The sequence below is a fragment of the Puma concolor genome, chromosome A3 (genome assembly GCF_028749965.1).
Source record: "Puma concolor isolate L17-30 chromosome A3, mPumCon1.1.hap2, whole genome shotgun sequence".
Taxonomy (NCBI): domain Eukaryota; kingdom Metazoa; phylum Chordata; class Mammalia; order Carnivora; family Felidae; genus Puma; species Puma concolor.
In genome coordinates, this window is record NC_141669.1 from 82,974,159 (window position 1) to 82,998,421 (window position 24,263).

At 40.8% G+C, this 24,263-nt stretch overlaps 1 protein-coding gene across 50 annotated transcripts in view; it reads left to right on the forward strand.

The window, feature by feature from the left end:
• Nucleotides 1-24,263, forward strand: part of MAP4K4 (mitogen-activated protein kinase kinase kinase kinase 4) — a 194,894-nt gene that overhangs the window by 144,537 nt on the left and 26,094 nt on the right. For 2 of the 50 annotated variants that reach the window (XM_086701357.1, XM_086701359.1), the window contains exons 13-23: nucleotides 6,457-6,618; nucleotides 10,722-10,808; nucleotides 11,384-11,596; nucleotides 12,561-12,722; nucleotides 15,228-15,461; nucleotides 16,394-16,500; nucleotides 17,929-18,080; nucleotides 18,756-18,853; nucleotides 20,891-21,066; nucleotides 21,839-21,959; nucleotides 23,019-23,210. In XM_086701357.1, coding sequence (XP_086557483.1) covers nucleotides 6,457-6,618; nucleotides 10,722-10,808; nucleotides 11,384-11,596; nucleotides 12,561-12,722; nucleotides 15,228-15,461; nucleotides 16,394-16,500; nucleotides 17,929-18,080; nucleotides 18,756-18,853; nucleotides 20,891-21,066; nucleotides 21,839-21,959; nucleotides 23,019-23,210 — 1,704 coding nt within the window. The remainder of the gene's footprint in view (nucleotides 1-6,456; nucleotides 6,619-10,721; nucleotides 10,809-11,383; nucleotides 11,597-12,560; nucleotides 12,723-15,227; nucleotides 15,462-16,393; nucleotides 16,501-17,928; nucleotides 18,081-18,755; nucleotides 18,854-20,890; nucleotides 21,067-21,838; nucleotides 21,960-23,018; nucleotides 23,211-24,263) is intronic. The other 48 variants (XM_086701360.1, XM_086701362.1, XM_086701361.1 and 45 more) reach the window with 32 other exon arrangements.

Sequence of the window (24,263 nt, forward strand, 5' to 3'; positions counted from 1 at the left end):
AGCAGGCTCTGCACTGTCAATGCAGACCCCAGTGCGGGGCTCAAACTCAAAAACTGTGAGATTGTGACCTGAGCCAAAATCAAGAGTCAGACCCTTAACTGACTGAACCACCCAGGCGCCTCTGAAAAGTTTTTATAAATTAAAACTCCCAGAACGTTGTGGGGGGCAGGGGGGTTAAGTTTATGATGAACAGAAGAAAAACCAAATCAATTCAGGGGGTTTAACAACCATTTAATTAGATGGTGTAGGAAATAATTACTGTAGGGAGAGCTACAGAACTAATTCAAGGAAAGTTTCCAGAGCTAAGAAATACAAATTTCTGTACTGACTGAAAGATGTACTGCGTCTCCTGCACAATGAATGAAAAAAGACCCATACAAAGGTACATATGTCGTCTTGACAGTTCACAATGTCTGGGATGAAAAGAACATCCTAAAAGCCATGGTGGGTGGAGCAGGTAGAGGGTTGGGGTGTGCATGGGTCTTGTACTAAGTATCAGGAATCTGAATGGTCTGAGATTTTCCAGGAGCACCATCAGAAACTAGAAAATGACATAGCTGTGCTTGCAGAAATCTGAGGGAAAATTACTAGCCTGAGTCAAAATTATATGTACCTTGTGAGAGTAAAGGTTCTGTGGCCTGCGAAGTCCCTCAAGCCTTTTGCCTTGTTTTCACTTCTCAGGAAGCTACTGGAGAACGTGTTCCAGCAAATGAGGACGAAAGTGGCAAGGGCTACAGGAAACAGGATCCTGTACAGGAGAGAGTTCAAAAGAATTCCTAGGAAGTTGGTGGCCAAGCATAGGCTGCCTGGAGAGCAAGCAGTCTTGGTTGGTGTAGGGGAAGAAAGGGGTGTGAGAGGTTAAATCTCTAGGAAGAAAGAATGCCTGATTGACTTGACCATATTGGAAGGACTATGGTGGTGCAAGAGACTTTACAGATGATTTTGTGATAGACCCATAGAAAACCAGTGAAAGAGACCACAACAACAAAAATAAGGCAATTAATAGCTCCTCCAAACACTAAATTTTGCCTTGAATGTGGTTTTCATTTAATCAGAATTGTCACATGACTAGACTGGGAACATGGAATGGTGCTGTGGATGGATATTCTTTGGGGGAGAAATCAATAGATGGTGTCTAAAGTGGAAATTTTTTAAAAATAGCTCTTATGAAAGTGTTACTTAAAAATCAGGAGGCAAATACTGTGAGAAAAACAAAAGGCATTGGAAGTGATTCTACCTTGGGAATCACGAATTGGGGGTGAGGAGAAATGGGGCACCTTATTTTTGACATACACCTTATAATTCATTTTGAATTTTTAAAGTACTTAGTACTTTAATTTAAACTTTTTAAATGTACATATGGGAAGTGGGGGAAAGAAAAGAAGGGAAACAAACCACAAGAGACTCTTTAATGACGGAGAACAAATGGAGGGAGATGGGTATCAAGGAGGGCACTTGTGATGAGCACTGAGTGTTATATGTAAGTGATGAATCACTGACTTCTACTTCTGAAACCAGTGTTGCACCTAATGTTAAAATTTAAATTAAAAAAAATAAAAATGTTTTTAAATGTAAATGATGTGGAAAAAGCTCCTTGTAAAATCACTTAAAAGTTGCCTCTTAGTAGTAGCATTTAGTTACATGAAAGTAGTCAAGATTTTCTAATGGGCTAGGAGCCCTGCCCTCAGTGTAGTTGGAAACAACCAAGAAAATGGATTGTACATGTCTTACCACTTGGGGGCTTACTCCCTTGAAGGAGAATGAGTGCTTCCACTTTAGAGCCCATGTGACCAGAGGACGTGCACCGAGGTCCTGCCATTTCCTGAAGTCAAGGTGACAACAGCTCAGGAGAGGGGAGATGAGAAGTGGGTCTGGGGAGTGGGTGGCCTGAGATCACACCTGCACTTGGTGCACTGGGGCAGGCAGCAGCTCCAGGTGAGAGGCCTAGCATGTGGAAAGTCAGCTCTGACCCTGGTTCGCTCCCTCTCTGCTTTCCTCCGCAACTTCCGCTTTTCTTCTCTGGAGCTTGCATCTGGAGGCTGGTTTGAGTTGGATGCTAGACTGCATCTGGCTGCCAGCTGTGTGGCGGCTTAGTAGCAGGCTGCTGGTTGGTCGTTTCTCCCAGACCTCAGCATGGCAACCTCCAGGGCTCTCCTTGGAGTTGTGTCCCCTCCTGGCTCTTTCCTGAAGGAGTCCTTGCTGATAATAGCTGAGGCGTCAGCAGAGATAGGGATGGCTTTGCTTTCATTAAAGTTTTTTTTTTTGTTGTTGTTGTTTAGTATAAGAGAGAAACAAGTGCAGGCTATTGCTTTTCTTTCTGTTACTGTGATACTATAAGTCTAAATGGGACCTTCAACATCATATGTAAAAATTAAGGAATTTTTAGTAGTTTGCATGGTGTATAAGGAAATGGCAGTAAGCACATCATCTCTACGGCTGTTGTGGGTCTGCATCTCTGTGGTCATGTGGCATTGCTTAGCATAGCGCAGTGGCATGGAGGGTAAGAGAAACTGAAGGCATATATCTGACGCATATGTCTACTTAACATACCTTTGCACTGAGTATGTATATTATAAAACATGCAGAAATAGCTATCTTAAACAGGGTGAGCTACAAATACAAGTAAATAAGAGTTGAGTGTTTTTTTCCTAGACTTCACTCGATGGTCTTGTTCACTTCTAGAGACTGCTGATGTAGACACCTACCATGCTAGTTCTTCACCTCTCTCCTCTTAATTTCAGTGCATCAGGACGCCCTCCACAGGATGGTGTTGGGGGCAGATCTTTTGCAGAGGAATGATTCTCTTAGAGTTCATTGTCTATAAGACTTTTAAACACTTTTTCTCATTGTAGACACCAACTATTGACTTCTTCAAAATAATAACCATTGTAAACTCCACACCATGATGATTTCTGATGCACACTGCCTCCTTCGCACCCCCACCACACATAACTCTGTTCTGACAAGTCAGGAACCTGAGGCTCATAGAGGGGAAGTGGCTTGTAACAGGGAAGCTGAGCAGAATCAGGACCACAACCTCTGTCCCTTGAGTCCTTTCACTTGTCTTTCTAGGATTCCATGGTGTGTACTAAAATTTTTCAAAGGACCCCTGTAGCCCGTTTTGGCTACTTTTGTTATCTAAAAGTTGTAAAATTCATTGCATAAGGTTCTTTGCCTCTTCTGACCTGTTCATATTAATCCGATATACTTGGAGCCTAAGTTCTCTGAAGCTAAGGGGCAATTTTAAGGGCAGTAGATACTGCTTGCCTTTGATTTTGTTTCCCTTTTCTTTGTTTTTCTGTTTTCCTTTTGTCTGACAGATTTGGAGGGAAATTGTTTACATATCTTGTCAGGTAGCTTTGTGTCTTCCTTTGTTGTGATTGTGGGTTCTTATTTTCATCCAGAGGTGAGGCCCTTCTTACCTTGCCTGCCAGGTGTTTGCTAAACCCAATGTATTCTAGCAAGTCATTTCTCTTTTATAAAACATGGAAGTGTCCTGATTGTTGCCAGCCTTGCCCATGGTTGTTCTCAGAACTAAGCAGTGCTGATTCTGTAAAAATAGTAGAGTACACAAAACCACTCTTACTCCTCAGGACAGAAACTTCCACAGAGCTTCCATGTTCACCTCTTAGAGGAAAATACTCACAACTGTTTTAAGCTTTAAAACTGATCAAATGAGATTCTTTATGTTTTAGGTTTATTAGAAGGCTTTTTGTTATATTTTGAATGTCTTTATATTCAATAGAGAAGCTCAGAAGATGCTTTCCTTTGGAAGACATGGCTAGTCAGGAATATCTGAAAGAATTAAAGAATTTCTGTTTAAAGCAAAGAAACTTGTTTCCCAATTGGCAAAATATGGGGATTTTTATTACCAGTGTTAGAGAAATGGTTGTATTCTGAGCTTATATTTGTTATAAGTAACGTACTGGTAAAAGCCACTCTCTTCTTTTTGTTCCTGAATGGAAAAAGCAAAAGTTGTAAGATAAAAGATCTTAACTTAATTTGCTTTGAAGTAGAAAGGCTCCAGTAACACTGCTTGGATGAGATTCTCAGATTTCTTTCCTCAAGTGTCTGTGTTATATTGCTGATGAAGTCCTGGGGCAGGGTGAGGTGGTTTTGTGGGTTTTATTTATCAGTAGCTAGTTTAAAAAAAAATTTTTTTGATGTTCATTTATTATTGAGAGACAGAGAGATACAGAGTGTGAGGAGGAGGGGTAGAGAGAGAGGGAGACACAGAATCTGAAATAGGCTCCAGGCTCTGAGCTGTTAGCACAGAGCCCAATGCAGGGCTCGAACTCACGAACTGTGAGATCATCACCGTCGCCTAACCAACTGAGCCACCCAGGCACCCCTCAGTAGCTAGTTTTTACAAAGAAAGGCCTCTTTCCTCCCAAGGGTGCAGCACAGTGCTCAGGGCCAGGTGCCCTGAATGCAAGCCCCACACCATGGCACATGTGCCTATATGGGCATTAAGCTAGCAAATGACAGGCAGCAAGTACATTGTATGGGGACAGTGTACATGTTTCAATTTAATAAAGATGCCTTGGCCATTAAAGTTGTAGTTTCTAAACACCAGGACAGGAACTCTTTTATTTCTATGACCCTACCCACACCCATGGGAAACTGTGTGTTTTGTATGTTGAATTCTAAGAGCAGACAGTGCTAGGAAAAAAATAAAGCATGAGGGGCACATGGGTGGCTCAGTCGGTTGAGGTCCAACTTCAGCTTGGGTCATGATCTCACAGCTTGTGAGTTTGAGCCCCATGTCAAGCTCTGTGTTGACAGCTCGGAGCTTGGACCCTCCTTCAGATTCTGTGTCTCACTCTCTCTGCCCCTAACCCACTCGCATTCTGTTTCTGTCTCTCTCAAAGATAAATAAACATTTAAAAAAATTTTTAAAGAAAAATAACTAAACCATGCAATATATGGAATGAGAGAGGAGATGGGGCCAGAAGCTAACTCAGAACTGTATTGAGAGTAATGGTCATGTAACACTCAGCTGAGAGAGACCAGGTACCAAGAAATCCTCTCTGTGCAAGGGTTCCACATATAAGACATTTCTTTATATTTCTTAGGAAATCATTTAAGTGTCTACCTTCAGAATGAATGCTTGTGTGTAGGGGGGGAGAAATTAATACTCAGACTATAATAAATACCTACTTTTATGCCTATTATAAATATTTATGTCTAATATCCCCAATAACTTTATCCCAAACTTTCTTATTTAATAATCTTAGTGCCACATTGAAGTTTGTGGTAATACTGTCAGCTTCCTGTGTCTTGAGAAATTCGATGGCTGTGTATTCTTTATACCTGTGCTGTCCAGTACAGTAGCCACTAGCCATATATGGCTATTTAAACTTAAGTTAACTTCATTGAAGTAAAATTGAAAAGGAAGTTCCTCAGTTGTACTAGTCATATTTTAGGTACTCGGTAGCAACATGTGGCTAGTAGCTACTCTATTGAATAGTACTGAGACAGAACATTTTCATCATCCTGGAGTGTTTTATTAGATGGCCCTAGTCTAGAGGCTAGCATTTTTCATATTTATGGGAAGAATTGGTTAATTCTATACTTTACACTGTAGAAGTGCCTTATTAACAGATGTCTGGGGCTGGATGAGAAAAGCAGCCAGACAGGTGCCCAGTGTGTCCCACTACTCTATACTTAGGGGTTATATAGAACAGCCTGGATTAGGAACGGTTGTCAGAGTGAGTCTACCTACCTGCTAGTAGGATGCACATGGTTAATACTACAGGCATTAGAGGCAGAATGGCCCTTCTAGTTTGGGACTTGCTAGCTGGGTGACACTGGGCAACTCACGTGACTCTTCTGAACCTATTTGCTCATCTGTAAAGTAGGATTGAAATACTTATTTCCAGGTTTGTTTTGAAAATTTTATTAGATAAAGGAAATGGAATAAAGAATATCAAACACTGAGCACAGTGCAGGACATATAGTATGCATGTGTGCTGTGGCAGTTTCTTAAATTCATTACTATGAATAATACTGGCATTTCTTATTCTTATTGTCAATTTCTTTTTCCTTTCTTTTTCCTCTTTTTAACTATTTCTTTCCTTTCTTTGCTTTACTTCCGTTCTCCTTTATTCCTTTGTCTTCTTTTTCTTCTGATTTAAGGGCCCTGGATAATTCTGTTAGTGATGTGCATGGATAAAGAATTCCCTGTCCTTTAGTTGCCTAGTATAGTGAAGAATGGGGAATTGATATCAAACGAAACCAAACTGTGTAAGGATTCACAGAAGCACCCCACCTTTGACCAATATTTATGAGGAAGCTGGTACATGTGGGGTGGAGGAGCAGTGTGGAAATAGCTGGCCAGTCGAGATGGGGTCTGTGAACTTCCCCTCATTAGCACCTACCTGTAAATGGTCAGCAGAGTGTCATGAGAGCAGTAGTTAGAAGATACCTGCTGATTACATATCTTTACTTGCGCAGCAACAAAGGAGAGAACGTGAAGCTAGAAGGCAGCAAGAACGTGAACAGCGAAGGAGAGAACAAGAAGAGAAGAGGCGTCTGGAGGAACTGGAAAGAAGACGTAAAGAAGAAGAAGAGAGGAGACGGGCAGAGGAAGAAAAGAGGAGAGTTGAAAGAGAACAGGTTAGTTCACAAAAGAATGTTCTGACCATGCATATGTGAGGTCATATGTGAGGTTGCTTTGTAGAGTTGGGGGATTTGGGACTCAAAGTACAGACACGTGTGCACACACGTATGTACACACACACACACACACACACACACACACACACACACATTCAGGATTTCAGAGGTTTGAAAATGCCGAAGCACAATTGGAAGCATAGCAATAAATTGAATTAATAAATTGAAATTAAAAATGATGGATAAATTTTTACATTTAGAAATCTCTTGAAGTCAGTTGAGTGGTCTCCAAATAGTGTGATGCCCAAAAGATTTCTGAATATTTCTTTTTGGGCTTGGCTTAAATGCTTTGAACCTCAGATATCTGGATGATGATTAGCCTTTTCTTTAATGAACTGAAAAACCAACCACAAGGAATGTTTGAATTATCCAGTGGCTGAATATCATAATAAACATACTTGTATATAACTCAGTAGTAGCATTAGAAAAACTAATAACATCGTGGTTTTGTTTAGCCAAAAAAGATAATATTTTGGTAATACTTAGAGCATTTTATTGATGCCAGCTATAGTTGTCTTTAGAAATCTCTGTTCCCTGAATTGACTGTGCTTTTGTGTCTGTGCTGTCAGTGTGAGCCCCTCAGAACCTCTTCACCTCTCACATCTTTGAATTGATCGCTCTTTGTTATGAGCTTTGGGTAAAGGAGGAAAGATATGAATGGAGACCAATTTAAATAATACTTGAAATTCATACTTAAAATACTTATCAACTATGGTATTAACTTCCACAGTTGAGTATTCAGCTACTATCCTTGATACTGATCATATGCTTCAGGTTCTCTGCACATGTACTATTCTTCCTGAGAATTTAAGGATATTTCTGTTACTATTGACATTATTGGCCAGTCAGCACTGGTGTGTTTTGGGTTTGTTTGTTTTGTTTTTCCCCACATTCTGATTTATACTTAGGGATTGGAAAGAGGAGTAAAAGTAATTAAGCTTTTGAAAGTTAAGTCTCCTAGGTGTAATTCTCACAATGTGATGGTGAGAGGAGTATGTGAGAGTAATACTTAATCTTTAATGTGCTAGTGACAGTCGTTAACATTCATGTATAGCAAGTATTCTTTTTTTTATGTTAAATATAATTTATTGTCAAATTGGTTTCCATACAACATCCAGTGCTCATCCCAACAGGTGCCCTCCTCAATGCCCATCACCCACTTTCCCCTCTCCCCCACCCCCCATCAACCATCAGTTTGTTCTCAGCATTTCAGAGTCTCTTGTGGTTTGCCTCCCTCCCTCTCTGTAACTTTTTTCCCCCTTGCCCTCCCCCACGTCTTCTCTTAAGTTTCTCAGGATCCACATATAAGTGAAAACATATGGTATCTGTCTTTCTTTGCCTGACTTATTTCACTTAGCATAATACCCTCCAGTTCCATCCACATTGCTACAAATGGCCAGATTTCATTCTTTCTCATTGCCAGGTAGTATTCCATTGTATATATAAACCATATCTTCTTTATCCATTCATCAGTTGATGGACATTTAGGCTCTTTCCATAATTTGGCTATTGTTGAAAGTGCTGCTATAAACATTGGGATACAAGTGCCCCTATGCATCAGCGCTCCTGTATCCCTTGGGTAAATTCCTAGCAGTGTATAGCAAGTATCCTTTACCTCTTCTTGAAAATAGATAGGTATCAAAGTAGTTTTATTCTGCTTTCCTTGTTCTGTTGCAAAATCTTTCGTGTTAACAGTGCTGTAAGAAACTGCACTTCTGCATGTTTGTATACATGTATGATTGTATTCTGCATGCTCATTGTATGTTAGGACATTTGTGGTTTGGATAGACGTGACTTTCCTGGTTGTCCTTGTGTTTTGAAGGCAAAAAGACAAAACGACTGTACTAATTTGGTCTTTCAAGTTATGGTTCATTTCAGTCTAGTTCAAAGAAGAGGTGAGTTGGAACTCAGATTCCTTTCTCAGCTGTTGCAGGGGAAGGCCACATGTCATGCTAGGTCAGTGCTTGGCATAGCATGTGCCGTGGAAGGTTAGGCTAGGAGGAATGGGACTTGGAGCCCAGGTTGGAATCAGAGTGTCTTTGCAAATGCCCTTCTAGATACACTTTCCCCCAGATTGGCTTTTTTGGGTAAAGTTTATTTTATAAGATAAAGGTTTCTGAAGAAATGTCTATGTCATGATTTGTGTTATCCTGCATTCTCTAAACCAGAATTATTGGTTAACTAAAACTTCTGTCCAGCTCAGATGTATAGCTATTTTTATTTTAAAATGTGTGCCATGGTACAAGTGGATGCTCAGCATTAGACACTGTAAAGACGTAATCTGAATTTCAGAATAAAACTTCTCTTCTTAGATCTCTTAGTCTACTCCCTTTCTGGAACAGTTAGCTTTTTTCCTTCTTGAAAAGGAAGGAAACTTCTTTTGTTTGTATTTCAGAGTTGTTTAATGTCTGTGTCCTATTTGAGCCTTACAAAAAATCTTGAGAGTTGAGAGTTGCAAAAGAATGTTTTTTTTTATTAAATTTTTTTTTTTTTTACCATTTGTTTATTTTTGAGACAGAGACAGAGCATGAACGGGGGAGGGTCAGAGAGAGGGAGACATAGAATCTGAAACAGGCTCCAGGCTCTGGGCTGTCAGCACAGAGCCCGACGCGGGGCTCGAACTCAAGGATCGCGGGATCATGACCTGAGCTGAAGTCGGCCGCTTAACCGACTGAGCCACCCAGGCACCCCAATTTTTTTTAAATGTTTGTTTCATTTTGAGAGAGAGAGAGAGAGAGACGAGTGCGAGGGAGGAGCAGGGAGAGAGAGGGAGACTGAATCTGAAGCAGGCTCCAGGCTCTGAGCTGTCAGCCCAGAGTCCGACGTGGGGATTGAACTCCCGAACCACGAGATTATGATCTGAGCTGAAGTCAGACGTTTAACCAACTGAGCCATCCACGTGCCCCAAGAATATTCTTGATACTCATTTCTCAAATGAGGATACTGAGAAAATGGAAGGTTGAGGGTTTTCTAAAGGTCTGAGATTTCCAAACGTCTCTTGATTTCCTAGTCTATTAAATATGCATGCAACTTCAAGGTTGGATTTCTCCTCTTTACATGTTTTGGGTATGTACCTGTTTTCATTGATCCAGAGGCTTGTCATTCTCTTCCCCTTGAAAATAAGTTCCCCGCCCCCTCCCCACAAACACACACACACACACACACACACACACACTCTCAGTCTCTTCTTGAAGAGCCTGGGCCTGTTCATTTGTGAGAAACCACCTGAGTCTGGTGTTCACAGATCATGGCTTTCAGAATATAGTCATTCCAGGTACCTTCTGTGTCATCAGAGAAAACACAAATCATGTTTGTTCTGTTTTAATATTAAAACGGGTTTTGGTTTGGGGTTTTAAAAATTGGCAATCCATGCTTGTTTTAAATTTTTTTTTTTTTTTTTTTTTTTTTTTTTTTTTTTTTTTTTTTTTTCAACGTTTATTTATTTTTGGGACAGAGAGAGACAGAGCATGAACGGGGGAGGGGCAGAGAGAGAGGGAGACACAGAATCGGAAACAGGCTCCAGGCTCTGAGCCATCAGCCCAGAGCCTGACGCGGGGCTCGAACTCACGGACCGCGAGATCGTGACCTGGCTGAAGTCGGACGCTTAACCGACTGCGCCACCCAGGCGCCCCAATCCATGCTTGTTTTAAATGATTCATCGGAACCCTCTAGGGCAATGAGAACCCTCTGGTTTCTTATCTAATTAAACTTGATTTCTCTGGTCTACCATCCTTAAGAGGAACATCCTGGTTCTTTGAAATCCTGCAATTATATTTAACAGCTGCGTTCTTACAGAAGAACTATCAGATACTTTTGTGTATATCAGTAGAGTGTATATCATCATTTATTAGACTCTTTAGATCTTCGTTGACCAATTTGAAGATCTTGGGGACAATCTTTCACTATATGTTTCATAATATATCCATCACTAAGTGAATTACCACTGAAGACCATTGGGGCAAATGGTTCTTGGTGCTCCATTCAGGTGGTTCTGATGCTTTCCTTTGGGATAAATTGATTGCTGGGTAATTTCTGTGTGACAGGAGTATATCAGGCGACAGCTAGAAGAGGAGCAGCGGCACTTGGAAATCCTTCAGCAGCAGCTGCTCCAGGAGCAGGCCATGTTACTGGTAACGCCTTGTATCTGTCTTGTTCCGTAGCATTAGGGCTCATTTCTCTATCCCTCCCCTGAGCTTTGGGCATAGCCGTGGTGATTACCAGACCATTTTGGTTAGCGTTGTGGGCTGACAGGCTCAAATGGAGATGTCCTCTGTGGTCATGCTGCTTTGGGCACATTTTGAGGTGGCTTCTATTTACTTATTTCCTGTTAAAGGGTTAACTGTTCTCTTTGGTAGATAGCAAGGGTTTGAACAGAACTTGGCATTCAGTGAACAAACTAGAATGCCAAAGGCTGAAAGTTCAAAGCACATGCCATAGGATTTTTGCCTAGTACACTAACTTTTGAAACCACCAGAACCAACTTTTAATTGAATTCTCTCTCTGTCCAGTGATATTATGGTTAGCAACAAGCTGTCATATTTTTCCACAGGTAATACGCTATTTAAAATCCCAGTCATTTTGCTCTGTGATTAAAAAAAGGTGGGGGGGGAAGGCATGGTCTTTGTGAAAAGTTGAGAATGAATCCAGAGAAGAGGCAAGTTGTGCGGTGGCCCATAGATTTAGTGTTCTCCTCTCCCTCTCCAAGGAGTGCCGATGGCGGGAGATGGAGGAGCACCGGCAGGCAGAGAGGCTCCAGAGGCAGTTGCAACAAGAACAAGCATATCTCCTGTCTCTACAGCATGACCACAGGAGGCCGCACCCGCAGCAGCAGCAGCCACCGCAGCAGGAAAGGAGCAAGCCAAGCTATCACGCTCCAGAGCCTAAGCCCCACTATGAGCCCACTGACAGAACCCGAGAGGTATTTTCTTTCCTTTGTTGCTTAAATATTGATCTGGTGTTGCTCATTCCCTGGGAAGTAGTAGAATGACTCTTAGGAGCTGTGTAATAGTAAGCTTAGACAGGGACACAGAGAGCAGATCAGAGCCAGTCTTTTGGTTTTCTAGCCAAGAAAATGTGGTTCAGACAAGTGAAAGGACACTTGCCTGCGGTCCCTTATCTGCTTGGTGTTTTCTCCAGAGACGACCAGAGTGCCTCTGTAAACAACTCTTGGGTGAAGTGAGCACTAAACAGAGGGAAGATTATATGGCAAAATCATTCCTAAAATGTACATAAGGGGATGGTGGCCTGGTTAACTATTTTTCCAAAACCACCATGAAAATGAACAGTGCCTATAGCCCAATTATACTGACTTTTTTAACAAATCACTGATTGTGATTTGTTAATGAAATTGGTGCAGTTGGGCCACCCAGAGCCTCCTGGTGATGATGTGGCAAAGCGGTAACTTTTGGAATACTAGGAGTCCTGGAAGCTGGTTGACTTCTGTAGTGTGTTGAAACCTGGCCTGTAGGTGGCACCCTTCCACCACGTCTCACCCTCACAGAGAGTAGATTCTAGGAACAAGTGTTCTCCGCATCCTAGAATGCCTTTGTTTTGGGTACGATGAAATGTGTTTTGAATTCCTGATGATAATCTTCTAATCTTAATCTTTTGGTGTAGTTAGTTGTGACGTTCATTTTTTTTTTCTAGTTTATCGTCATGTACAATCTTAGAATTCTTGCCAGGAGATTTTAAAGGCTTAATTTTTATTTTCATATTTCTTTATCTCAAATTGAATTTTAGCCCTATTATATTTGCCTCCTCTCTTTCCTTGTAGCTAGAGAAAAGAGAAAATTTCTCTCTAGGGCCCTTCCACTCAAGCTTTCTTTGGGATCTCTGCTTTTCCCTACTAACACTGAGTTATGTCTTCTAATTCTCTGATGCAGGTGGAAGATAGATTTAGGAAAACTAACCACAGCTCCCCTGAAGCCCAGTCTAAGCAGACAGGCAGAGTATTGGAGCCACCAGTGCCTTCCAGATCAGAGTCTTTTTCCAATGGCAACTCCGAGTCTGTGCATCCTGCCCTGCAGAGACCAGCTGAGCCACAGGTAGCAACAGCCCGGTGGCTGTGGGCTGAGGTGACTCACACGGTAGTTCACTAAGCCATGGGCCTGCTTGTAACATTCACAGATTGGTTTGTTACCACATTAGGAAGAAAAGAGATTTGCAGGAGTGATTCTAAATTAACTTACAGGTGATATCCCCTTAGTTGATAGAGAAAAGAAGGATTTTTTAAAAAGATTTTTATTATACTCATTAAGGATATCTAGATTCAGTGATTACTTCTTTTAGTCTTTTTGTCTTTCCTAACTCAGATGCTCATAAACAAATGCCTCCTTTCTCTAATTCAAAAATTTTTCAGGTTTGTTTTTAGAAAGTACATAGAGGGAGAACCAGAACCTTTTCTTAACCTTTGATCCTTGGTTCCTGGCCAGTTGCATGAGTGGGCTTTTGGAAATCCAGTGACAGCCCAGTTGAAATTACATATAGAATTTCTTAGTTTGTCCAAATGTACCTATTTTTTTCTGGGAAAAGGGCCTTTCATTAGATTCTCAAAAGGTTCAAGATCCAAAAGAAGATATGATCTAGTAGGTTCAGTATGCATTTCCCTGAAGTAGGCCAGGGGAAAGGTCCTTTCATTAGGTTGACCACAGCATTCTGCCTTGTCTAGGTGAGGGAGAACCCCTGGGCTGAGTGCTATGTGGTTAAAAGAGAACCCTCTGTCCTGTCCAGAGAAAACAGTTAATAGCAGGGATTATCCATGTCAAAGATCTGAGAGGTCCTTAAAATACAGATTCCCATTCTCTTACTGAAAATAAATAACATTTAGACATTTGGCACCTTGAAGCCTGAGTTGACTTGTCACGGATGCTTGCATGTGTTCGGGGACAAAAGTTCATATTCTTGTGATTGAAGTAGCTGTGGTGTTCAGAAAAAAAAAAATCCCAAGGAGGATTTGAACATGCTTTACAATAAATAATCCCAGTATGGAGGAGTTTTTTTTTTAAAAAAAAAAAAAAAGAAGAAGAAAAGAAAAAAGAAGAAGGACCAGACCTAATAAGCAAAGCATGTGTTTGTGGGGTGGGGGGCGTTAGGGGACAGGGAGGAATTTACATGCAGTCAGCAGTGTGTTGATTCACAGAAGAGCTGAGCCACAAGCCAGATTGTGAAGAAAACAGTACAGGTTAAAAGGGGGGAGAGGGAAGGGAAGAGGGACTAGTACAGTAGGTTTGTTTAACAACATTTGGATGAAGAGTCTAGGACTAAACTTTTTATTCTGAAAGTTAAACTTACAACAAATAGAAAATTTTTATCTATTTGGCCACTAACAATTTAGAAAATAGGAGTTCCTGAATTATGTAGGCTACTTTTATATTAATGATTATAGTCTCCCTTTTCTTCTTTTTACCTAAAGTTGCTTTGGGCTGAAACCTATGCTTATGAAAAAATTCTTTGAGGAGACTGTTCACATAGGATTCTATTTTTAAACCCAATTTTTATTATAGTTGTAGATAATGCTTTGTTTCACATTTTCCACCTGAAAATTTTAAACATTTAAGTGGTCTGGGATTATGCCAGTAAGTGGAATTTGTCCCTCTCCTATGGGACTTATTCTGAATCTTGCATTTAGAAAGGTTGAGCCAATTGTGATTTGGTATTTTTAGTTCTCATTAAGTGCGTTGATATAATAGATAGCATAGCTGGAATTATATAAATTGCAATCTAATATAATAAAATACAGATTATTTCAGAGATTATTTTCCCAACTTAAAAGCAACCAGATTAACTCAGGTGACAAGTTGTTGTTAACATTTTTTCAATTGTCAAGTAGAAGGCATACTCCAGTAGCAGCAGCAGAGGGAATGATAGTATTGAATATTCCTGAAGAAACCAAAATTCCTTTTTTTGTAACTACTGTGAACATGTATAGCAATCTCTAAAGCATGAGTGTTTTATGACTTGAGAGAAGAAAGAAATAAAATCGGTGTATTTGAAAAGTTGGCTGTTTTTAAGTTGTATTGCTGTAGTCTGCCAACACATAGGGGTTTGTCTTTGCTCATTAAATGTGTTCTGTGGTTATTTGGTCTGAAATTGTACGAGACCAGGTGATGTGAGGACGGATGGATAGGTCTGCATGTATGGCAGTGTCTGTCTTGTGGTTTTTCTTTTCTCCCTCTCTCCGCCTGTCCACTCTCTGCTTTGACGTGGATGTGCATGCAGCATGTTGTCCTCCCTTTTAGGACTAGGAGTCTGTGAGGGTTTTTTTGTGTGATTTTGTTTTGTTTCCTTAATCTTTGTGTTTACTGCTATCTGTAATGTTAGTCTGGATATTAAAAGAGTTTTCTTTATAAATGTAAATTTGCTTTTTTCTATATATTGTGTTCCCCAGACTGCTTCGTCCCTTAGAAGTATAACTGTTCCACTGCTTGGCTTACCGAGTACTGTATTGCCCCAGTTTGCCTTCCCCTACTTCTCGTTTTGGATTTGGTATTGACCAGAAAAGCGTTTTATGCAGAACGCATTGAATGTTTTGTGTTTTGTTTTCTTGTAAGGTACAGTGGTCCCACCTGGCATCTCTCAAGAACAATGTTTCCCCTGTCTCGCGATCCCATTCCTTCAGTGACCCTTCTCCTCCCAAATTTGCACACCACCATCTTCGCTCTCAGGACCCATGTCCACCTTCCCGCAGTGAGGTGCTAAGTCAGAGTTCTGACTCTAAGTCGGAGGTACCTGACCCCACCCAAAAGGCTTGGTCTAGATCAGACAGTGACGAGGTGCCTCCAAGGGTAAGAAGCAGAAAGACAGATGTGTGCTTCTTTTTTCCATTTTGTTATTTAAAAAAAAAATTATTTATTTTAATTAAGGGTATGATGGCTTCACCAGAATGAAGGGGCAATGAAACTTCAAAGGAACTTTTTACAGTGGGGAAAGTTCCATAGTTAGGCAGTTATATTCAACCAGTGGCCAGTTAGCTTTTTATGGTTGTTGTTAGTGCTATACTTAAACACAGAGTAACAGAATAATATATGAGTAAGTCTATAAAGAATATACTTCTAGAACAAAAAGAATCAAAGTGTATTTTAGCAGCTGTCTTACACATTTATACAAAAGCTATAAATTGTTTTGCAACATTAATGATTATCAAAATTTTCAGAAAAGGTCTTTTAAGAAAAATTTAACATAAACATTTCCAAAAAAATGATTTTGTTCTTTTTAAATTGAGGGATTTTTGTTTTTCAATTTTTTGTTTTGTTTTTGGTAGTTAATGGTGAAGTTAAATGAAAGGCACTTTTTCATTTCGTTAATTTTTCCCTCCACTTGGAATTTGCTTCCTCTGAATATTTTCTTGCTTCCTACCAGTCTTCATTTCCTACTGATCCGTTTGTAGACCATTGTTTGGTTTCTTTGAGCTTATTTTTCTGATTCTCACATTATCTCAACAAAATGCTTTGTATGTCCCCTGCCACTAAGCTTCAATACAAACATCATTTAAATGTTACGGAAGTGTAGAAAGGCTGTTTGTCCTGGCTCCTTTGATGCCTTTGACTTAAATTTTCTCTATCATATTGAATCAGTGGAGGGCATAGAAGGATCAGGGAGAGGGGTAGTGATAGTAAGGCTCACATAATTCAGACTGTTGTAAAAATATGTTTTGGTAGGGAAATATTTTTTTCTTCTCATTTTCAATAATTTAATTGCTATATTTTTCTACCCCAAGGTTCCTGTGAGGACAACATCTCGTTCCCCTGTTCTGTCGCGTCGGGATTCCCCACTGCAAGGCAGTGGACAGCAAAATAGCCAAGCAGGTCAAAGAAACTCCACCAGGTAAGAGAAGAGGGAAGCTTAAGAATAGGTTTACTGCACAGAATATTCCATCATACTTGTTTTCATAAAAATGCTCATAAACATGGAACCATCTGGGGTAAAGAAATCATCAGTTTATAAAAGAAAAACTGCCAGGAAATCCATTATCATGAATAATAGCAAACTGGTCTATAGTGAAAAAAGAGTCTGAATCCAGTTGTATGTTTGGCAGTTTTAAAATGAAAACTTCCTGTCTGTGTAAGGGCAAGTGGAAGGAAAGGCAGGGAAGGCAGGGGAGAGTCTGAGACAATTGTAACCTGAGAGAGTTTATCCTCTAAAGGATGTCCTAATGCCTTGGGAGTGGTATGGAAATCACAAACGAAAGAAAGTGCAGGGTTGACTTGCAGTCTGTAATAAACTAGTGAGTTAACCAAATAATATTTTCAGGTTGTAGAGCTGTTCTGTTACTTAAAATAGCTAAACAGCTATCTAAATTTGAATTTAACTTAATTAAAATTCAATATAATTAAAAGTTATTTTCCTTAGCTGTGCTAGTCCCATTTCACATGCTCAGGAGCCACGTGCATGTTATACTACCATGTTATACTACTCAGCCACAGAGTGTTTCCATCCTCTCTGTGATTTCCATTGGCCAGTGCCGTCCTAGGAGAAGGAAAGGGCACTATGTTGACTATTTTGTACTTGATCACCGCCAAACCTCTGAAGTTAGCCTTGTGCACATCTAGCCTTTTAGAACTTGAAGTGCTAAGATGGAAGACAGGCCAGAAGCTGCAGAGAGCTTTCTTAGTCCTTAAATGATCAGGGTAGACTGTGGGATTCTCCTGTGATTGAGTCTCTGTATTAATTGTAACCTAGCAAACTTGTGCTCTGATTGCATCCGTGGCCAGGGTACATCACAACCTGTGCTTTCTGTCATGTTTCTAACACAGCCCATACAAGGGAGTATGCTGCATAAGTGTTGGCCCTTGAAGGCACTGATGGACAGTGAGAATAGTATAATTTTGTGTGTGATTACATAAGTAGAGTTTTTTATAATAAGAAACTGAGTTTGTAGCTGTGACAGAAATAGTAACGCTTTTAGACTGAACAGTAGCATTTCCTGTCAGTTGTGATGAAGATGTGGGGTCTGCTAATGGTAGCCTGTCACTTATAACATTTTTGATATGAGATTATCTGGGATACTTTGTATACCCAAAACCAATGTGACGTGTGTGAACTATACTTGAATTTAAAAAGGATCTGGGAGATAAAAATCCATGAATAACCTAATTAACTTTTGGTGAATTTAATGTTAAATGCTGTTTTAATGTTAAATGTTGCCATTTTTTTCTCACCTAGATTTCAAAGACATCGATGGACACATCACGCATATGTTTATAACTTCATCTTGGCATAATGCATTAGCTTTTCTCTTTTCTTTTCTAACAGCAGTATTGAGCCCAGGCTGCTGTGGGAGAGAGTGGAGAAGCTGGTGCCCAGGCCCGGCAGTGGCAGCTCCTCGGGGTCCAGCAACTCAGGATCCCAGCCTGGGTCCCACCCTGGGTCTCAGAGCGGCTCTGGGGAGCGCTTCAGAGTGAGATGTAGGATGCCTTTGTTTTTCCCATCCCTCATTAACAGTATTGGGTTATGATAGTGTATTGGAGGTTCTTTTTAATCATGTAAAAAGGACTATGGTTTTTCCACAGCTGCATACCACAAAGCAATGTTTCAGTACAGGTTGCTAATGCTACCATAATTTTAATAATAAAGAGTTCACTTTTGAGAGCTTACACATGCCTCTCATTGTGAGCACTTTATATGCATAATCTCACTTAATCCTTAAAATGACCCCAAGAGAGAAAAAGAGAGAGAGAGAGAGAGAAAGAAATGTATTGTGTCTCCATTTTACAGATTAAAGCAACTGCAGTTTAGTGAGATTGATAAACTTGTCCAAGATGATTAGCTAAATGTCCGAGCTGGGATTTGAACCCACTTCTTAGAATGTAGGCTCCCATCCACTCTGTCATCATTATTGGTTATTTTAACTGTGAAAATATTAAGTTAGTGAAAGTTCCCTCCAGTATGTCATTGACATAACGTAACAAGGTGTTATGAATACATGCTAAGCAGAGTCAGGTCTGAGTGTGAAGCCTTGAGTGGGGCTAGCAGGAGTGGGAGGGAGAAGGAGGGGAGAGAGGCAGAGGCTGGGTGGGCTGGGTCAGCTTTATGTGACGCACTTCTCTATGTTTATCCATTTCTGCTCTTGAATTTCACAGCGTCATCCAAATCTGAAGGCTCTCCATCTCAGCGCCTCGAAAATGCAGTGAAAAAATCTGAAGATAAAAAGGAAGTTTTTAGACCTCTCAAGCCTGCTGTAAGAATTCTACAAAATCAGTTTTACTTATTCCAAGCTTGAATGAGATCTCTTAAAAATATGTGGTTCAGAAGCTTACAGTCTTTTTCATGGGGCCCTCTTACAGATTTCAGGACTTAGAAAGAGTGCCATGTCCTCACACATTTGTGCACACTTATATCCCACCATTATAGTAATTTTTTTTCAAAAAGTACAAAAGAAAGAAAAGCCTTTTTATTTTTACCTCTTTGCTCAGCGTTAACCTTTATGTATTCTTGCTAAGTTGGGTATTTACAAAGTGGCTTTAAAAAAAATTTATTTTTAATTTATTTTGAGTGGGAGTGGCAGAGAGAGAGAGAATCTCAAGCAGGTACCACGTTCAGTGCAGAGCCCTATGTGGGGCTCAATCCCACGACCGTGGGATCATGACCTGAACTGAAATCCGAAAGTGTTGTCTGACAATGTCTGACGCTTAAACAACTCAGCCACCTAGATGCCCCAAAACTGGCTTTTAGACTAAATTTTTTTACATTAGCTTCTTTCTTCAATTCACCTATTATTTAAATTCTGCCTTTTGGTACCAGAAATGACGGTTTTGACTTCCTCATACTTGGTCTTTAATCCTTGTTGCATTAACTGACCATGTAACTGTGCCCATTGGGGGGTTTTAAGCCTTTTGGAATTTTGATTTCTTGCTTGAATTGATTTCTGTACTTCCCCTCACTCCCCTCTCTCCCGTGCTTCCTTGTGCTGTGCATTCTTCATCACTGATGGCTTCTCCGGCTCACTGAAACTGCTACTGCACTGAAGGGTGAAGTGGTAAGCCCCGTCTCTGAAAGATTCTGCAGCAGAACAACATTCCAGCTGCCTCTTCATTTTAGCTTATAATCCATCCACATTTCCTTTCTGCCCTCAACTTGCCTTTTTGTTCTTTTCTAGAATTCAAAAGTCCTAGACTTCTGCTTTGTCTTTTTAACACAGAATTTACTGCATACATTTATTATTAAATACAGCTTCTAAAAATAACTTCTTAAAAAGCTACAGTTGTAATTATGAAATAGTAAGACCCAAGGTCCAATACGCTCTTATTTCAGAGGCTTAAGCTCAAAAAAGAACAAGATCTTCTTACCTGTGGAGAAGGAAACTCAGTTGGAACTGCTAAAAAGAAAAAGGAAAAGTGACTACATAGCCTGCTTTTAAAAAAAGTCATTACTTCCAAATGTAATTCCCAAGTAGAAACTTCAGACTTTTATATGAAAATGTAGAGTATAAATAATAATTACACTTAAAAATTATATTTGGATAATTGAGTGAATATTAAAATATCTCAGTATGGAAGAGTAAAGGGAAGCGAAGCTCCTTATGAATGATATCTTTGAATGTGGATTTCCGTTCTGTCTGATGTTCGTATTTGTTGGCAGCGTTGCAGGGAAGTGTGGGTAAGGTGGCACCAGGGAAGTGTGCCTCACCTCCTGCCGACAGCAGCACGCACTGCCTGCACTTTCTCACTTTCTGTGTCATGGACCCTCTTAGGAATGTGGCGAGTCGTTAACACTCTGTGAAGTGAGACATGAATAATATACTCACTTTTCTTAGCTTTGAAATTGTTAAAAATAAAAGAGTTAAAAATAATGAGTTCACCAAATAAAAACTCCCAGTCAGCCCTTTTTAACTAAAATCTTGCTTTCTGGATAGTTTTCTCGAGAGAAGACTTTGTTATATGGGCAGAACTCCAGGGATTTGCCTTCACACATTTGTTGATCTAGAATTTTACATTAGGGTTTTTAAAAAACACTATTACCTTATTGTAAGCAGATTGTTTTTTATTGTTGTGAGATTTGAACTGTGTGCAACATCTTTAGCTTCTTTTCTATCGAAAGCTTGAAGAGCTCACCTTCTTATTAATTATACTGGTAAATACAAAATAGTTTTACAAAACCGATACTGTGGCTATCTTATCAGTAGTTAAAATGAAGAATGTCTCATAATTTGCTGTTTTCTTCCCACTGCCCCCTGCGTGTGCCCCTTTGCCTTACTCCTTTTTGTCCTGTGCATTAGGATTTGACTGCACTGGCCAAAGAACTTCGAGCAGTGGAAGATGTGCGACCGCCACACAAAGTGACAGACTACTCCTCATCCAGTGAAGAGTCAGGGACAACAGATGAAGAAGATGATGATGTAGAACAAGAAGGAGCCGAGGAACCCACCTCTGGACCCGAGGACACCAGAGCAGCGTCAGTCCTTGGTGTATTTTAGAGAGGCTGAGAATGTCTCCACTGAGCTTTCTTTCCATTAGGAACCGGTTTTTTCTAAACCTATCCTGATTCTATGGCCATTTAACATTTAGTTCTCCTGGATTCAACAGCAGACAGCCTTCATGTTTTTCCCTCTTCTGTGTGTGTGTGTGTGTGCGCGCGCGCGCACGCGTGTGTGCCTCTCCCCAAGACCCCAACGTGTATTTTATTTTATTTTTTCTTTTTAATTTGAGGAAATGACAGAAGGGAAGTTTCAGTTTGATTGAACCACGTTAACCATAAGAATTCATCCTAAATTTTTTGCTTAAAAACAGACAATACTGGCAGAAAGGTCTTTGTTGAAAGGGAAAAGCTAAGCATTTATTTTCCTTGAGGAAACTATATCTGTAGCCTGATCTCATCTTATGCCTTTGGGAAGGTGGAAAATCTTTTTTTTTTTTTTTTTTTTAATTTTTTGTTTTTTTTAAAGTTTTATTTATTTATTTTTGAGAGAGAAACAGAGAGAGTGAGCAGGGGAGGGGCAGGGAGAGAGGGAGAGAGAGAATCCCAAGCAGGCTCTACCCTGTCAGCATGGAGTCCGATGCGGAGCTCAAACTCACACTGTGAGATCATGACCTGAGCTGAAACTAAGAGTAGGACTCTTAACCGACTAAGCCACCCAAGCACTCTGGGAAGATGAAAAATCTTAAACAGGATGTTTTCTGCTCATGGGATTATTATGGCCCTTCACTTCTGAATTTTGTTCCAATAGGTCATCTCTGAATTTGAGCAATGGTGAAACAGAATCCGTGAAAACCATGATTGTCCATGATGATGTAGAAAGTGAACCAGCCATGACTCCATCCAAGGAGGGCACTCTAATCGTCCGCCAGGTACCTGTGTCTTCTCTTTGTTGTTAGAGGCAGAGCTTCTCGTGTAGTCATTAACCCACTTGCTCATTCACTCACTCATGCTGTTTCTACATCATCATCTGTTTTCATGTTAACAAGACCCAGAGGGTAGAGTGTCGGGGGCTAGGGAGGCAGGTATGTGCTGCATGCCAAGAAGGTAGCTAGCGGTCTTCCACCCCACATTGCTGCTCCTCTGCATGTTTTGCGGCAGCCCTCATTCAAGCACCACGCCGATTCTCACAGTCTGTGTCTGAGCAGTAGAAAAGCCACATGGAGTCCTTCAGCAAGCTTGCAGGGCGAGGAGGCAGACCCCGGTCTGTAGTGGGGCAGCCGCAGAGGTTCTGCAGAGAGCTCCCAGCTCTGGGCATCCACAGTGCTCAGCAGGAGCAGCCCTTTGACAGGAGCAGTTGAAGAGTGGATGAGCCTCCTCAGTCACAGGAGGGCCTCGTGGAGCAAAAGGGTTGGGAGGTCTCGCTTGTGTGTTCCAAAACGTTAGTTTCCTCACTTGTTGAATATTAAATGTCGGATTACTCAGTTTTACAACTGTCTGTTCATTTCTTAGCTTAGAAGACAGAGAAGTGATGTGCTTCCCATGACATAGAACAGGCGCCTTTCTAGTGTTTTGGACTTTTCCTGAGTGTGTTTCATGCAATGGCAATGCATTCGGATGGAAAGTGGGAAGAAGGCGGAAAAGACCAGGATTCAGAGAAGCGACAGGGTACTCTCTAGGGCTTTAGATAGATTTTTAAAGAAACAAAAAAGGCTAGTGGTTTTGGTAACAACAGCTAGTGTGGCAGATAAACCAATTAAGCCGTCACCGCGCAAGTCCTGTGGCCACCAGATGAGGTACTTTGAATTCTGTTGGCTCAATGTAGGCATTTGGCGAGGAAGTGTGAACAATTTTGGCCAGTTTCCTCCGATCTTTCTTTGATAATTTAACAGTTTGAAAAGTCACACAGCACCATTAAGTCAGTTATCAGTAGGGTCATAGGGAATTTCAGCAGCGCTTGAGCGAGACGAGTGTGCCTGTTTTTTCTACAGAGTACAGTTGACCAAAAGCGCGCCAGCCATCATGAGAGCAATGGCTTTGCCGGTCGCATTCACCTCTTGCCAGATCTCTTACAGCAAAGCCATTCCTCCTCCACTTCCTCCACCTCTTCCTCCCCATCCTCCAGCCAGCCGACACCCACCATGTCCCCACAGACACCCCAGGACAAGCTCACTACTAATGAGGTATGTCTCGCACCACAGCTGGCTGCTTTCATAGGGTTTGACCAGCACTGCCTAGTAGCTAGTTTGCAGAGGAGACCTTTCCCACACCCCTCACCCCTCCCTTCCCCCTGCTTTCTTCTGTCACCTACCCTTCTCCCCAACCCCAAGTAACATGTTTCAGATCTGCATACAAATCCCTTAACCCTAGATCAATGTCCCTCCAACTTGCCAGTTCACTGTTTACTTTTCTCTAGATGAGTGTAGTTGCATGGCTTTCTTTATTCAGTTTATTTTTTAAAAGTCTAAATAAAATGATTGCTGTGTTCTCAGATCCATATGTATTTGGCATGAAATTCTTGTAGCCGTTTGTGGAATCTGCCTTTTTCATTCTTTTTATCTGATAAGTAAAATATAGAAAAATTTGGTTAAGCAGACTTGGCCTTATCTGGACACACTTGTTATCCTGTACAGGAATCTCCTTCAAACAGGGCTGAGTTGCTTTTTGTTTTTGATGGGGGGTAGATCGTTGGTTGGTTACTGATTCGTTTTCACCAACCCTGTTAAAAGGATGTCTTTCCTTGAAATCCACCTTCATTCAGAGTTTAAGAAAAGGCCAAATGATTTTTAGGGAAATGTAGAAAATTAGGATGTTAAGAAGAGCAAGGGTCTGAGCATGCTTTAATTTAAATTTTTGAATGGGAAATCTGGTGTGCTCGTTTGAAGGCTTGGCTGTGGTGCTCAGTCTGGGTGCTAGTTGGGTGGTGCTTTGCTCTTTGGAACAAGATTATGCCCCAAGTGCAGTGACATAGTCCACCTTGAGCACCCTGTACTAAATTAAACAAGTGGTTTGATTTCTTGGGAGGTTTGGTTTAAATGCATTTGTCTAATGGTTGAAAGGAGGTTGAGAGTGGCATGTAGCTTCAGCCAATCTTGTTAATGTAAACATTTAACTGCCAGCCTGTCTCTACCTGCTTCTATTTTGGTTCCCTTGTTAGAAAGAATCAGAATAATCCTCTCCCCCTGAGGAGCAGGGGCAAGTCAACTGCTTCCAAGGTGGGCTTGCATCAGATTGGC